The sequence below is a fragment of the Sparus aurata genome, chromosome 24 (genome assembly GCF_900880675.1).
Source record: "Sparus aurata chromosome 24, fSpaAur1.1, whole genome shotgun sequence".
Lineage (NCBI taxonomy): Eukaryota > Metazoa > Chordata > Actinopteri > Spariformes > Sparidae > Sparus > Sparus aurata.
Genome location: NC_044210.1, coordinates 8083309 through 8097972, shown reverse-complemented (window position 1 = coordinate 8097972; position 14664 = coordinate 8083309). Strand labels below are relative to the sequence as shown.

At 45.2% G+C, this 14664-nt stretch overlaps 1 protein-coding gene across 2 annotated transcripts; it reads left to right on the top strand.

Moving 5' to 3' along the window:
• Window positions 1-1549: 1549 nt before the first annotated feature.
• Window positions 1550-10396, top strand: slitrk1 (SLIT and NTRK like family member 1). 2 transcript variants are annotated; one of them, XM_030410005.1, is made up of 2 exons: window positions 1550-3271; window positions 3467-10396. In XM_030410005.1, exons 1-2 carry the CDS (start codon window positions 3144-3146, stop codon window positions 5256-5258), a joined length of 1920 nt encoding a protein of 639 aa, XP_030265865.1. In that variant the 5' UTR covers window positions 1550-3143; the 3' UTR covers window positions 5259-10396. The 2 variants fall into 2 exon arrangements, with proteins under 2 accessions (XP_030265865.1, XP_030265864.1); XM_030410004.1 differs by having other exon boundaries at window positions 1552-10396.
• The last annotated feature ends 4268 nt before the right edge of the window (window positions 10397-14664 follow it).

Here is a 14664-nt window from a genome sequence, read left to right as displayed (position 1 = left end):
AAACACTGCCAGCTCACCTTGGTGAGTCTCTGTGTGTGTCATCTCAGCAGAATGTTGTCCTGGAGACAATTACTGCAGCTGGAACCGACGCACGAGTCCTCTCGGAGGACGGGTTTTCGTCGCCGGCGTGGAAAGACTCATTCACGAAAACCTTGAGGGGTTGTTGGTATCCAAATGGAGGCGAGGACGGACGCGGGGTGGGGGGGGGGGGCCCTCCCACACTTCGCGCCCCTGGCACGCATTCATTTTGATGCAGTCAGGAAACTTTACAAGCGTGGTGGAGATCAAAATGAAGGCCGAGTTCAGAAATAGGTCTGGTCTGACACATGACTACTAATATTCTTCTCAAATAGACTTAAAGTATAAGTTACTATTTATGCGTTGATGTTTAACACATTATCAGTGGAAAGCGTGCGATGACAGGGGATTTTGTATCTCTAGAGTAAAATTAACGTCGGAAAATTACAAAAAAGTAAAGCTACCGGCAAAAAATGACTGAATTAAAGTCATATGAGCAGTTGTAATGTGTTACTTTCCCCCCTGATGATAATAACACAGTAATAAATGCTAAGTACTCATTGGTCAGAACATCTACATGATACTTTAATAACCGCTTGAATGTTCGGTGGCACTCTTTTAAATGACTTTACAGCTGTCAATCACATTTTCAGGGGCTGTTACAATACCAACTCTGCAGTAACTAGTAACTTATGCTGTGGAATAAAAGTACAGAGTTGTCAGATGTACGATACTTCCCACTCAACTGTGGCAAAGTTTACACTAGTTGGGAATATTATGATTGTATTTAGTGTTTCACCTGTTTACTCTGGGACACATCTGGATTCCTATCTCGGCCCCTGACAGTAACGCCACACGTTTCTTTTCGCCTTTTTTTATTGCGTATCCATTTGGAGTTGCGCAGAGCGGCGTGAAATGAAAATCCAGTGGGCATAAAACGGGAAGAATACTAAAAATCTTATTCTCTTCATTTGATTTCTGAAGGACTCTCACGTCCTGCCAGAGCATTAAGAGAGAGAGAGGGGAACGAAGTCGAAACAGGACAATGGCTTGAACAGCAGCAGGAAATAACCAACAGGAAGACAGACAGACAGGCAGACAGAGTGACAGACAGGCAGACAAAGGGACAGACAGGCGTGTGGGCTGGGAGACATCATAAACAGTCGACGGGCCATAATGGGAGTGCTTTACAGCCACGTGTAGGTGGTCCTAATGATGTTTCCGCTTATTGCAAAACGCCGCTGATGCATCTGCAGGAATCCTCCTGACTCGCCTCCACTGGTCTCCTATTGCACTTGTGTTCAACCGTGTGTGTGTGTGTCTGCAACAACAACAACAACAAACAGAAGAAAAAAAATGATGTCAGAGCGCGAGGATATTTAACTTTAGCATCCCTGCTCTTAATTCCAACCGAGCACTGCAGATGGAGGAGGAGGAGGAGGAGGAGGAGGAGGGGTGGATAACTACCTCAACTCTCCTGTGCACCCTCCTCCTCCCTCTCCCTCTCTCTCCCTACTTTAGCTGATGTAACACTCTCAAACAATGGAGTGTCATGAGCAATAACAAAAATAAACACCGTTGGCAGATCAGAATATGTCCAATAAGTCTACCTTCTTTCCTTCCTCCTTACAGTTGTAGATCTATTTTTTTGCGAAGAAGAGAGAAGACCAAAAAAATTCGTTTTGGAAAAAAGAAGAAAAAAAAAGAAAAAACCACAAGGGGAGGGAAGGGAGAGAGAGAGAAAAAAAAAGAAAAACGTCACGCACACATGCGCATATAGGGTGCCACACTGACGCATCGCTTGTTGTATAGTCAACTGTTTTTTCGCTCCCCGGACTGAGGCATGCCTGTAGCGGATTATTGTTTTTACCGCATTCAACAGTGTTTTCCGAGCGAAGGGGGCGAAAGTCAGGGCTGAGAGCGCGGAGCAGCGACCGGAGAGGGATCCGCCGAACTAATGCCGCTCATCCTCTCGGAATGAAGAGCTGGAGGAGGAGAGGGGGGGAGAGAGAGGCAATTTGAGCCGATGAACTGAGGTATCACGATCCTAATCTGGTGTGTGTGTGTGTGTGCGTGCGTGCGTGTGTGTGTTTTTTCCTCTTCTTCTTGGTCACTTTTATCATGGAAGCTCTGAGAGTGACGAGGAGCCGCAAACCTCGCTTTTGCGCCTCTGGAGGGGAATAAAAAGAAACTCCCGACGCGACAAAAGTGTTTTTTTTTTCTTTTTGGATTCGCTTTTTGTTTTTTCTTTCTTGCTCTCCCCTCTCAGCATTCCCTCAGTCAGTCGACGGGATTTTTTTTCCCTGTGTGTGTGTGCCATTACAGCTCAGCAGAGGGTGTCAGATTATTCTTAGAGGCACCGCGCCGGGGATGAACACCGTCTCCGCGTCCCCACTATCTGTTTTTTGGTCTTTTTTTTTTTGGCGATTCCCCTGCACGGGAGGAAAGAAAAAAACCCGGAGCTGTAGGCAAGAACCTGCCGGAGGATGTGAAAAAATACAACGCAAAAGAGGGGGATGCGGGTGTTTCGCAGCGGTGGGATCGCCTCTGAAGCTCCAGAAGCGCAGGGTGTGAATTCAGCACCAGGGGAGAGGGGGACAGCTCCCGACGCAGCAGCAGCAGTAGCAGCAGCAGCAGCACGCAGCGCGGACACAGAGAAGAAGAAACGCACGGATTTGGCTCATTTTCGCCTGCCAAGGTCAGTGAAACAACACGGGGGAAGAGGAGGCGGAAAGATGTGCCGGACTGTGGCGCCGCTTTTCTCGTTCGAGCTCCTGAAGGAGGCTGCGCGGATCCGCTCGATGTGAAAAGAGACGTTTCTTTTTTTTTTTTTTTTTTTTTTTTTTTTCTCCCTTCCTCCAAATGCGCTTCGGTTTTTCACCCACCAAAGTCTGGACACAAGCGCAGGTTAGATTGCAGCATGGATGCGCTCTGAAAGAGACTGCCTTATCTCCTCCCTTCGATTTTTTTCCCCCCTCCAACAATCTTTTTTTTCCCCCTTCTTTTTCTCTTTTTTCCCCCTCCACCACCACCTCCTCTCTCTCCCTCGCATCGATGTCGACTGAATCTCGCGGCTCGCACGTCTTGAAGACCTGGGAATGAATCGCTAACGCTTTAAAAAAAAAATGCTGCTCTGGATTGTCCTGCTGAATGCGGCTCTTTGTGTTGCCAGTGGAAACGTTACAAGGGACGTTTGTAAGGAGCAGATATGCTCCTGCAACGAGGTCGAGGGTGATCTGCACATAGACTGCGAGAAGCGGAGCTTCACCACGCTGCAGCACCTGACCGGCCCCAGCTCGCAGTTCTATCACCTGCTGTTGCACGGGAACTCGCTGTCCAGGCTCTTCCCCAACGAGTTCGCCAACTTTTACAACGCCGTCAGCCTGCATCTGGAGAACAATGGCTTGCACGACATCGTGCCCGGCGCCTTCCTGGGGCTGCAGCTGGTGAAGCGGCTGCACATCAACAACAATAAGATCCGATCGTTCAGGAAGAGCACGTTCCTGGGGCTGGACGACCTGGAATATCTCCAGGCTGACTTCAACCTGCTGAGGGATATTGACCCCGCCGTTTTCAGGGACCTAAACAAACTTGAAGTGTTGATACTTAACGACAACCTCATCAGCGCGCTACCTATAAACGTGTTCCAGCATGTGCCCATCACGCATCTCGACCTGCGGGGGAACCGAATCAAAACGTTGCCTTACGAGGGGATCCTCGAGCAGATCCCGGGCATTGCGGAGGTTCTGCTGGAGGACAACCCGTGGGACTGTAACTGCGACCTGGTTTCTCTGAAGGAATGGCTGGAGAACATACCGCATAACGCGCTCATCGGGAGGGTGGTGTGCGAGGCGCCCACCCGCCTGCAGGGCAGCGACCTGAACGAGACGTCAGAGGCCGACCTGTGCCCCTCGCAGAGCGGCGGCGTGGACACCAGCCTGGTCGCCCCTCCCACCCAGGAGGAGATCTCCGAGAGCCGCGGCCCGCGCCCCACGCCTTACAAGCCCAACGGGGACGCCGGAGGCCCCCCGACGCCTGGCGGCCACGGAGCCAAGAGCCGCTCCAAATCTCGTGAGAACTGGCAGCTGAAGACGAAGCCCACGCCCGTGCTGAACGGCGTGGACGGGGACAGGGAGCAGCAGCAGCTGCACAACGTCACGTGCCCCCCGCCGTGCAACTGCAAGCTGGTGGGCTCCAGACTGGGGCTGGGGGTCAACTGCGAGGGCAAGAAGATCGAGAGCCTGGCCAACCTGAAGCCCAGGCCCTTCAGCGCGCACGAGCTCAACATGAGAGACAACAACATCCACGCCGTGAAGAAGAACCAGCTGCTGGGCTACTCCAGCCTCAACCTGCTCGACCTGGGCGGGAACAACATCAAGGTGATCGACAACGGCACGTTCCAGAACCAGAGCGAGCTCCGCTGGCTGTACATGGATAAGAACTATCTGGATACGCTGCTGGCGGAGATGTTCGCGGGCCTCGTCAATCTGGAATACCTCAGTTTGGAATACAACGACATCCAGCTGATAGTGGCGGGCGCCTTCAGCCCCATGCCCAACCTGAGGGTGCTGTTCCTCAACAACAACCTGCTCAAGTCTTTGCCGGTGGATGCTTTCCTTGGGATTTCTTTATCCAAAATTAGCCTGCATAATAATTATTTCCCCTATCTCCCCGTGGCTGGCGTGTTGGACCAGCTCAACTCGATCATACAGATCGATCTGCACGGGAACCCGTGGGATTGCTCGTGCAACATCGTGCCCTTCAAGCAGTGGACGGAGAAGCTCGGGGCGGACGTGATCGTGAGCGACCTCAAGTGCGAGTCCCCCGAAGAGTTCTGGAAGCGCGACTTCCGCTACGTCCGGAACGACCTCATGTGCCGCAAACTCCAGGACAAAGTCTCCCCCACGCCCCCGGCCAAAAACAGCACTTTCGCGCAGGACTCGGGGACGCGCTCGAACTCGTACCTGGAGCCGAACAGGGTCTCCATCTCGGTGCTCGTCCCCGGGCTGCTGCTGGTGTTCGTCACGTCCGCGTTCACGGTCGTGGGGATGCTTGTGTTTATCTTGCGGAACCGCAAGAGGTCAAAGCGGAGGGAGGGGAACTCCTCCGCCTCGGAGATCAACTCCCTGCAGACAGTGTGCGACTCGTCGTATTGGCACAGCGGGCCTTATAACGCGGACGGGGGCGCGCACCGGGGCTTCGACTGCAGCACGCACCTCTCCACGACAAATGACGCGTAAAAACACACACACAAAAAACACATGAGAAAAAGGTGGTGGTGGGGGGGTGGGGGAGGACTCTGGCAGAACGAAACCCCCTTCCCACCTCCTCCCAAAACACCCCCACATACCCCCCCCCCCCCACACACACACACACTCCCACCCCAGACTGGATTACAAACACAAGACAGACTGACGCACACAAAGTGACTGCAGAGACCAGAGTCCTCCGCTTCTTTCCGTTCGTCATGAGGCGAACTTGTTTCATGTCTTGTTTATTGAACCAAGTAAGTCTGCTGCTCCTGCTGCTGCACAGGCCCCCGCCCCCCAACACCACCACCACCACCACACTCTGTAATATATGTATAGCCAAGCCCCCCCCTCTCCTCCCCCCCTCCACCCTTTCTGGTTTTAAGAAAAAAAAAGAGAAAACCCTTCTTCCTCCTCCTCCTCCTCCTCTTCCCTCCCTCCTCCCAGTTCTGCTCTTTGCCGCAATCGGACTACGGATCTGCACGAGACAAGAGGAGGGGAAAAAAAAAAAAAAAAAAAAGAAGAGGGAGGAAGGAAAAAAGGGGGGAGGGGGAGAGAGAGAGAGAGAGAAAGAGAGAGGAGGGCGTGTGTGTGATAGAGAGAGATAGAGTGACAGAGAGAGAGAGAGAGAGAGAGAGAGAGAGAGAGAGAGAGGAGCCGGGGAATGGTGCACGAACGCATGAATGTAAATGTAAATACTACTTTTGGACCCGATGTATCATAATCTGCATGATGATATTTCGCATGGTTTCAGACACACACACACACACACACACGCGCAGAGACAACACGCAGCGGCGGCGGCGGCTGAAGGGGAAAAAACCATAACCACCATAACCAACGAAAAAAAGGAGGCGAACCCCCTCCTTTTTTTGTTCTCTCCATGTTATATCAGTATGACGACAATATATAGATATTAAGAAATTATATATGACTATTACAAAAAGTGCCATTTCTCTATTTTTTGTGAAACCTTGCGGTTTAGGACTTTGTATTTGTTGTTTTCCGGACATGTTTGGAGGAAAAAGATGAAAAAATATATATATATAAAAAATCTGGAGAGGGGGATTATGGGGGAGGGAAGGGTGAGTGATGGAGGTGAAGCTGTCGGTGCATGTTCTTTTTTTTGGTTTGTTCTCTTTTTTTTTTCTTATTTCTTTTAGTTTTTTTTTCTGTTGTTTCTTTGACTGTCGGTTGAATATTTGCGGGTTATTTATACTGAGGTGATCGCAGATTTCTTTTTCGGAAGTGTTCCCATCGTCATCGTCACCACCATCATCTCCTTTTATGAATGTACAACTGTGTTTCTTTTTCAATGGTGTGCCAATTGTTGACTCTTGGTTTTGTTCCAGATTATACAGAGGTGCAGATGAGCATGACCGTGGGGAGGGGGGGGAGGCGGTGGGGAGGGGGAGGGGGGAGGTAACGTCACTCAGATGCTTTACTTGCTGCAAAGTTTAATGTAGCTGAAAATAACAAAAGTTTCTGTGGTTTATTTTTTTTCTTTCTTTGTGTGTGTGTGTCAATGAATATAGCCTGCTTTTGGGTGAGAGGAGGACATGAAAAAAAAAGCAAAACAACAAAAAAAAAAACACCACTGGAATCAAATGTGTGGGGGGTTTGTAACATCATATTTTTTCAACAAACTGAGCAAAAGGAAGATTTTCAAATTTGAGCTTACCGTAGGTATGAATTCGATCTACTGTATGTAAAAAGCAGCAGCGCAGGTAGACTTGATCTAGACTTAGAGTGCTTTCTTCTTTTTTTTCTGTTTGTTTTCTTTTTAAACGTCAGAAAAAGAAGTATTCCTCCACGTTAAAAAAAAAAAAGAAGCTTCTGGCTATGATTCACTTTTCATCATATTGTGAGCTTTTGTAAAGCCATCTAATCTTGTCCAAATAAGAGAACTGAAACTCACTGTATTTACTCCAAAATGTGCTTGAAACTAGGCTGTTCTGGTATGGGGAGATGGGGGGGGGGGTTTGATTCTTTGCTTTTTTTCTTCTTTCATTGCTACGGAGAGCAGCATGTGGAAGAAAAAGAGGGGAACATGGGGGGATACATGAACACACACACATAACGCAGATTTATTGATGCCTTTTTTGTTTTTTTCAAAAATTCAGCATTTTGAGCTTCTTCTTCTGTTCAGGGGAAGGGGGTCACATTGTTTTGTTTTTTTTGTCTGGTTTTTTCCTTGTGGGCGCCATGACTGAACACCTGTTCTCACAGAGCTGCTCCTAGCCCTCACGTGGATTTGGCAAAATTAAAAAGGAAGCAACAACAGGGAAGAGGAAAAGGCATTTAAAGAGGCACTGTGTTGTCTTTGGATATATATGAATATTTATGATATTCACGAGGAATTGATACAAACTCTGAACTGAATTAACAAGGGGTCGAAGCTAGGAATGTGGCAGGGTCCGCCACAAACAAGGCAGGGCTTTACGACATTGTGTCGTCCTTTAAGGTCAGTTTGTTTATTCAGCGATAAAAAACACAGAGTTTGTTTATTTAATTTGTTTTAACATCTTCTGATTAAAATATCTTCCCAAGAACTACATAATGCAGCTTTAAAGGGCCATTACGTGTTTTTGGAGAACAAATCCAAACTCAGAATTTTAATATGTACAACTTTAATGAGGTAATCATACAAACTCAGACAGATTTATCTTCTCCGTGACTGAATAAACAAGATGTTTCTCAGAGGAAAATAAGGACACTGTTTGAAGCTTGCTAGGTGGCAGGGTCCGCCACATATAAAAGTATAATAGTATAAAGTAAAACAGTATGAAACTGTGTTGTCCTGTAAGGTCAGCTTGTTTATTCAGTCGTGAAAACAAAGAGTGTTTGTTCGTTTAGGCACAACAAAATCAGTCTTTTCTGATCAAAATGTCTTCCCCAGAATTACATAATGCCTCTTTAAAACTTCCCGTGTTCCAAAAATTCCTCCATTCTGTAACTTCTCTGCAACAGATGCAAGGGTGCAAGATGCTTAAATTGGTCAAAATTTCAGCTTAATTCTGCGAAAACAAAATCGACCTAAAGTGCCATGGCCGTGACAGGAGTGTACAGTTGATGTGAGATGGGCTTACACCCCCCTGATCTCCCCCGTCACCCTCCTCCCCCTCTCCATTCCCTTCCCTTCCCTACTGCTAGCAGGCCTGCAGCATCTCCACCCAGTATTACAGACTAGCGCTGTCCATGGTGCTGAATCACTTCCCTCCCCTTGCTTTCCTTTCTTTGCCTCCCTGCCTCCCCCCTCCCCCTCGTGTGAGTGTGTGTTTGCATGTGTGTGCACAGGCATGCATCCTGCACATGTGGGTGTTTGTGTGATGACAAATGAGAGAGAGAGAGAGAGAGAGAGTGAGAGAGGGAGAGCGAGAAAGAAGTTGCGTGACCTCTTGCCTGCATGTGTTTTCCCCCACTGTCACCCGTCTCCCCCCCACCCCCTTCCTCCCAAATATGTAACCACGCACGGCTTGACCTTGGGGACTGACATCTCAGCAGATCTGTGACAAACACTCATCATCAAAATCATCATTGTCAACATTCCCCTACATTTTTTATTTTGTTTGTCCAGTCACCGTGCTCTCCCCCAGCCCCCCGTGTCCCCACCCCGCTTTTTCCGTCCAATCACAACAACAGAGGGGTGGGGGGGAGGGCGTGGGGGGATTAACTATGTGTCTCTTCTTCTGTGGAGTTATTACTGTGCCACAGCCCACTGATGATTTGTCATAATTTTCAAAAAAATGCTGTGTTTCAAAGTTACATTTATATGCTTTGCGATATTTGACCTGCTTCTATTTTGTTAAATAAAGTGTGGTTGAGGTTGAGTAAAAAAAGAACTACTCTTTTGGGAATTTTCATTGGATTTGAGTTGATGTGATGAGATGTGACACGTTTACCATATCTAGTACATACTGAGTGATTGGTTAAAGTGTGCCGCCTGATGTCTCTATGCTTCAATTGGAAAGAAATGCCAAAAAAGGTGAACTTTGGCAACCTTTTATGGTGACGATCATTAACAAATGGTTAACTAATGGCTAATTAAACATTAGTTAAGAGTTCATTCACTATCAACAAACAATGAAATGCTTTATAAACAGTTTATTAAGCCACTGTAAACATACATTGCAACAAATAATGTTTACAGATCAACTACACAGTATTTATCCATTACAAGTTTATAAACAGTAAATATTTGATTAATAATTGGTTTATAAAGCATTTCATTGTTAGTTAACAGTAAAATAAGGGTTAACTATTAATTAACCATTTATTAATAATGGCTACAACAAAATGTTCTTTCATGTGTGGGTTCTTTCTATGTATGATATAATCTTTGCCTCATGTCATTATGATTCTTTGATGTTAGTTCCTCGGTGCCCCTAGAGAGAAAATGACACATTTAGACTCTTGCCGCAGTGCTGGCTGTATATTATAGCAGGGCTACAACCAACAGTCATATTAGCAATTATTTACTCACAAATAATCGTTATAAGCTCTCTATGAAATGCCAAAAAAATGGAAAAAATGCTCATCACCATTTCCCAAAGACTCTTAATTTACTATCAGAAATGAGATAGAATAAGCAGCAAATCCTTACATTTAAAGCAACACCACGTGACTTTTAAAGTCATTAACAAGAAAGATATTTGATTGTTGAGTCTCATTCCCAGATTGTCAAATACCAGTGCTTTGGGTTAATGGTTCCCATTCAACACCAAAGACCCAATTTGGTATTTGATATTGATCTGGGCATGAGACTGGCGTACCTCGCCACGCGCCCAATGTTAGATTGGTTCAGTTCCTTAGTGGAGCGTATACATTACGATATTATCAGTTCATCTTGTTGCCTTTTCACTTTTCCTCAAGTGTAATTGTTCTTTTTCGTACACTTGTGTACAGTTATGGTTACAGTCTCTCTGTCCACTCCCTTACACTCGTGCAAACAAGCAACAAAACGCACAGTAAACAAAGTTAACGATGAATATGAGATTGTTTTTTATTTTTATTTCTTATTTCTACATTCATGTCATTAATGTAAACTTGTCTGACTGTTATAATCATGCAGTGTTATGTGGTATGGTGACAGCCCTTCTCCATGTCATACAATTCCCACTACTACAGCATGAATGTGAGTGTATTATTTTCTTTCTGGGGCATGTAGGCCCCAAAAAAAAAAATCTTCCAAAGAACAGATACTCGATAGGGGTTCAGCCCTATTGCTGTTATCCATTGCATACATTTATGGATTCCTATTACATTTAATGGAAAAATGCAAATATCATATGAGTGGTGTACTTTCCATTACACGTGATAATAGATCTTCAAAACATTACACTTTCGCTGAATCCATTAGAGCGAGCTCTGTGTCGGGTGTTCCCGTGCTATCTTCCTGCGTGACTCAGTGTATAACAGTGGGACCCATTCATTAATGCAACGGATAATAGCTGTTGGTAACACGGCCGAGTGGAGAGGCCTGTTTCGCACGCTGGGCACACAGCACTCCAACACTGTTGTGGCCCAGCAGGCCTGCCGTACTCTGTGTGATAGTCCCCCCGAGGAGCTGGCAGTTGATGCAACACTTCCAGCAGGGATAACATCATCCGCACACCTCATGCACTCAGCTTTGGTGTAAGTCTCGATGGCCCCGCTTTGGTTAAGACAGGGCCATTTAATCCTGAGGGCCCTGAAAGAGTTAGTCTATGCGCTCGTTTTTTTGGAAGCTGTGATTTCTCCGCTTCAGGGTTACTTCTCTGGGAAAGGGAAAGTAGAACTGTGGCTGTTTTTGCTGGTTAGTCATCATTTGGGATTCCCATTACAGCGTGAACACCCACTTCTAACATGATCTCTTGTTTTTGTGCTACCTCGGGCACATCTGCATGGTTTATTGTGCTGCATTTTGATTTCGCCACAAAAGAGAAGAGAACTGTTCTCCAGAGGAAAAAACATAGTTAGAGGCAACTGCTGAATGTACAGAGGGAAATATTGTACTTTGGCTGAATTTTTCATACCCATACAATCTAGTGAAAATCCATGTATCTCCAAATGTAAGGATTTTGAATCATTACTGATAAACTAAGGGACGGACAGTTTCTTTCTAAGGGAACAGTTCACCCAAAAATGAAAATTCAGTCTTTGTCTACTCTCCTCCATGCTCCATAGTCCACAAAACATATCTGGAGCTTCACAGCAAAACTGCCTTGTAAATTGTCTGCAACAAGTTAAGTAGATGGGGACTTGTTCTAAAATGTAATAACAAACAACTGAAAAACAACATAAAATAGCTCGTGGCCATAGAGCTCGTCTGACGTAACCCAAGTCTCCAGAAGCCCCAAGATTCTAAATTGAAATTGAATTGAAAGACATTACTTACACACCTGATGCACTTCACTTCAATGAGGTGCATGCTAACGCTTCTAGCTTAGCAGCTACGGGGAAGTTTTCAGCTTAAAAAAGGGTAAAAATAACGTCTTTTGAAAAACATTTGGGATCTCGGAGCTTCTGGAGACTTGGATAATGTCATATGGATTTTTTATGATTTGTATTTTTTTACTTTTGAAAACAAGTCCCCCTCTCCTTCAGTTGTTTAAGAGAATGCTGTTACGCTGTTTTGCTGTGAAGCTCCAGAAAGTTACATGGACTACCAAATTTCACCCGACTGCCCATCGGCATGAGGGTGAGCAGTTAAGGACAGAGTTTCTTTTCTTGGGTGAAATTATACTTCAAGTACAAATTTGAGGTACTTTATTGTACTTACTGTATGTTTAACTACACCACATGTCTGTCAGCTTTAGTTAAAAAGATATATCTTTGGATTACAGTTTTTCATACCCTTCATTTTCAGTGTAAACCACACGTTTCCATTATTTTATATATTTCTCAACCAAACAACAGTGCCTGTTCTTAGGGTATCATTAATGCGTGTTCTCCTTCGCTTTGTTAGAACATTGGCGTGTTAGGACGACTGCTGATCGCTGATACAACATGAAACCCCCGGCAGAAAAAGCGTATCACATCACCTAAGAGCGCTTCTGGCCCGTGTATGGGATCAAAACAAAACATCGTCACTCATGAAGATGTTTGATGGGATAGATAAGATAAGACTTTGTTGATGCCTCCCCGGGGAAATTCACTTGTTACAACGACGCGAGAGTCATCGGTAGATGGGGCGAAAAAACAGTCGCTGTGTAATGATGGTATCGGTTTCAAAACTCCACAGAGTACCTTTAGGTTAAACAAGGTATTTAAAAAGCGCCTTGGAGCCGAAAGCGGTGCCATGCTCATAAAAAATTTAATTTTAGAGATACATGGTTAATGATCTTATAGGACATGATGTGCTGCTGCTGATTAAATGTCACCACAATATCTAAAGTAGTTACAATGTGTTCAGCCTTAACACTGTACAGCAGTAAAATGTAACATACATAATAAAGCAGCAGTATTAGTAATCCCAATTTTTTTTATGAGCATTTAGAACTTTTACTTTTCATTGTTTAAAGGAGAAATATAATGTTCACTGTCAGGTTCATCTTTTTTCTTTAAAATACTCTAAGAATAGGCTTATATGCTGTAGTGCTAAAAGAAATCAGTTTTCTCACACTGTCCTCTGTTTTAGCTCCTGTTTCTTTAAGGACCCCCCCTCTCCCTAATACCCAGTCTCCTTTGATTGGCTAGCTTGCACAGGCCTGAACCAGCACCGCAGATCAGCTGTGCTAAATCAATTATTTTGTGCCAAACTAGCCGCTAGGCATAGATTAAGCAACTGTGTGACGCGGTGATGCAGTGTGATGTCACAAAGTTGCGAGACTACTGACGAGGCATTTCAGGAGCAGGGTTTTCTTTGGGAAAAAAGAGCGTCTGTTGGTGCGGACCTTGTCATATATAACTGTCAAGATCACCCTTCACTTTTCACTTTACTTCACTTAAGTGTTTGTCCACAGTGTGGTATTACTACTTTTATTTAAGGAAAGAATCTGAACACATCTTCCACCATTTAAGAATGGCAACGAGATCCTGAGCGAGTAGCGTTGATTTGTACAGCTGTAAAATCACTGGAAATGTTTTGTCATTCAGCATGTCTTATCGTCTTCCTCGTCAAGGTCTGGGATTCAGTCGGAGTTACAAATTACAGCCCGATGATGGGAAAAGAAAAAAGCACCAGTCTTTCTTTCTTTAATTTGAGCTGAAGCGTCAACGGCTAGCTTTTATCTGACTCCCGCTGCTTAGATCCAGTGTGTCTGCTCTTGTTTCAGCTTTTGTAAAAAGTCCCCCCAAAGATTCTAAGCTCGAGTATTAGCCTTTCATGTTAGCTTTGATCAAAGTCCCATGCGTGTGCAACTGAAGAGTTGCCAGAAGTCCTGCACTTCCAAACTCTTCAGCCACCGCAAGCCCATGCTGCTGCTTTCAGCCCATGGGGGTGTGTAGTGGTGATTATCTGGCATTATCCCCAGGGATTTCTTGGTGTTACTCCCAGATATTATTATTAGCCCCATCCACTGCAGAGCACTTAGCCTATAAGTCTCAGTGGTTGAGTTTTATTAGATCTCTGTGAGCCACAGTAGCTCTGGTTTAATGTTGTGCTTGGATTTGGGGGCCAGTAATTGAGTCCAGTGCATTAATACCAAACTCAATGTGTTTTACATGCAAGGGGAACAAGTGTGACAAGCGGGCATTAGCTTGTGCAATCACTGTGCTTGTTAATTTACTTTTTAACATGCAAACGTATCCTTACAAACGTGTCTCCAACAAATCCATGGAGGGTGAAAATGTGTTTGCCTCGGTGTGATTTTGCCCGCAGCCTCACTCATTGTACTCTTTCACCGCAATCACTGCGTTTCTGAGTGGCTAATCAGTATCATATTGTTGTGTGCATAGCTTTATGATGACTAAACTTGAGCTGGAGCAGCGGGGAGCTTTAGATCACAGCAACAAAGCAGCAGTGCGTGAGATAAATCAAACCAAGGTTGCGTAGAGCTCCGAGGATTTGTTTATTCATTAGTAAGTCGATCGCAAGAAAATTAGTTGCCAGCTAATTTGATAATCGATTGATGGCTTCAGTCATTTTTCAAGGAAAAATGTCAAACATTTGCTGGTTCCAGCTGCTTAAGTTTACAGATTTACTGCTTCTCTTTGTCATTTATGACAGTAAATGAAACTCAGTAGAGTTCACACTTTCCCAAGCACAACCCAATATTCTATTTGTTTGCATATAGCGGCACATTTTTAACGGGATCCGCATCAAATTGTACTCACTCATAGATACCAGCAACCTAAAACTGTGTTTTTCATCAAGATCAATGTACTATTCCCTGAGAAACAAAAAATTCAAAAATGCCCAATCTCAGAACATTTTGGGAAGTGAGTAGAAATTCCTCTGTTCTATTCCCTTTTCTGG

What these genes read in the sequence shown, in the direction of transcription:
- slitrk1 (XM_030410004.1), top strand. Translation starts at nt 3,144, where the DNA reads ATGCTGCTCTGGATTGTCCTGCTGAATGCGGCTCTTTGTGTTGCCAGT.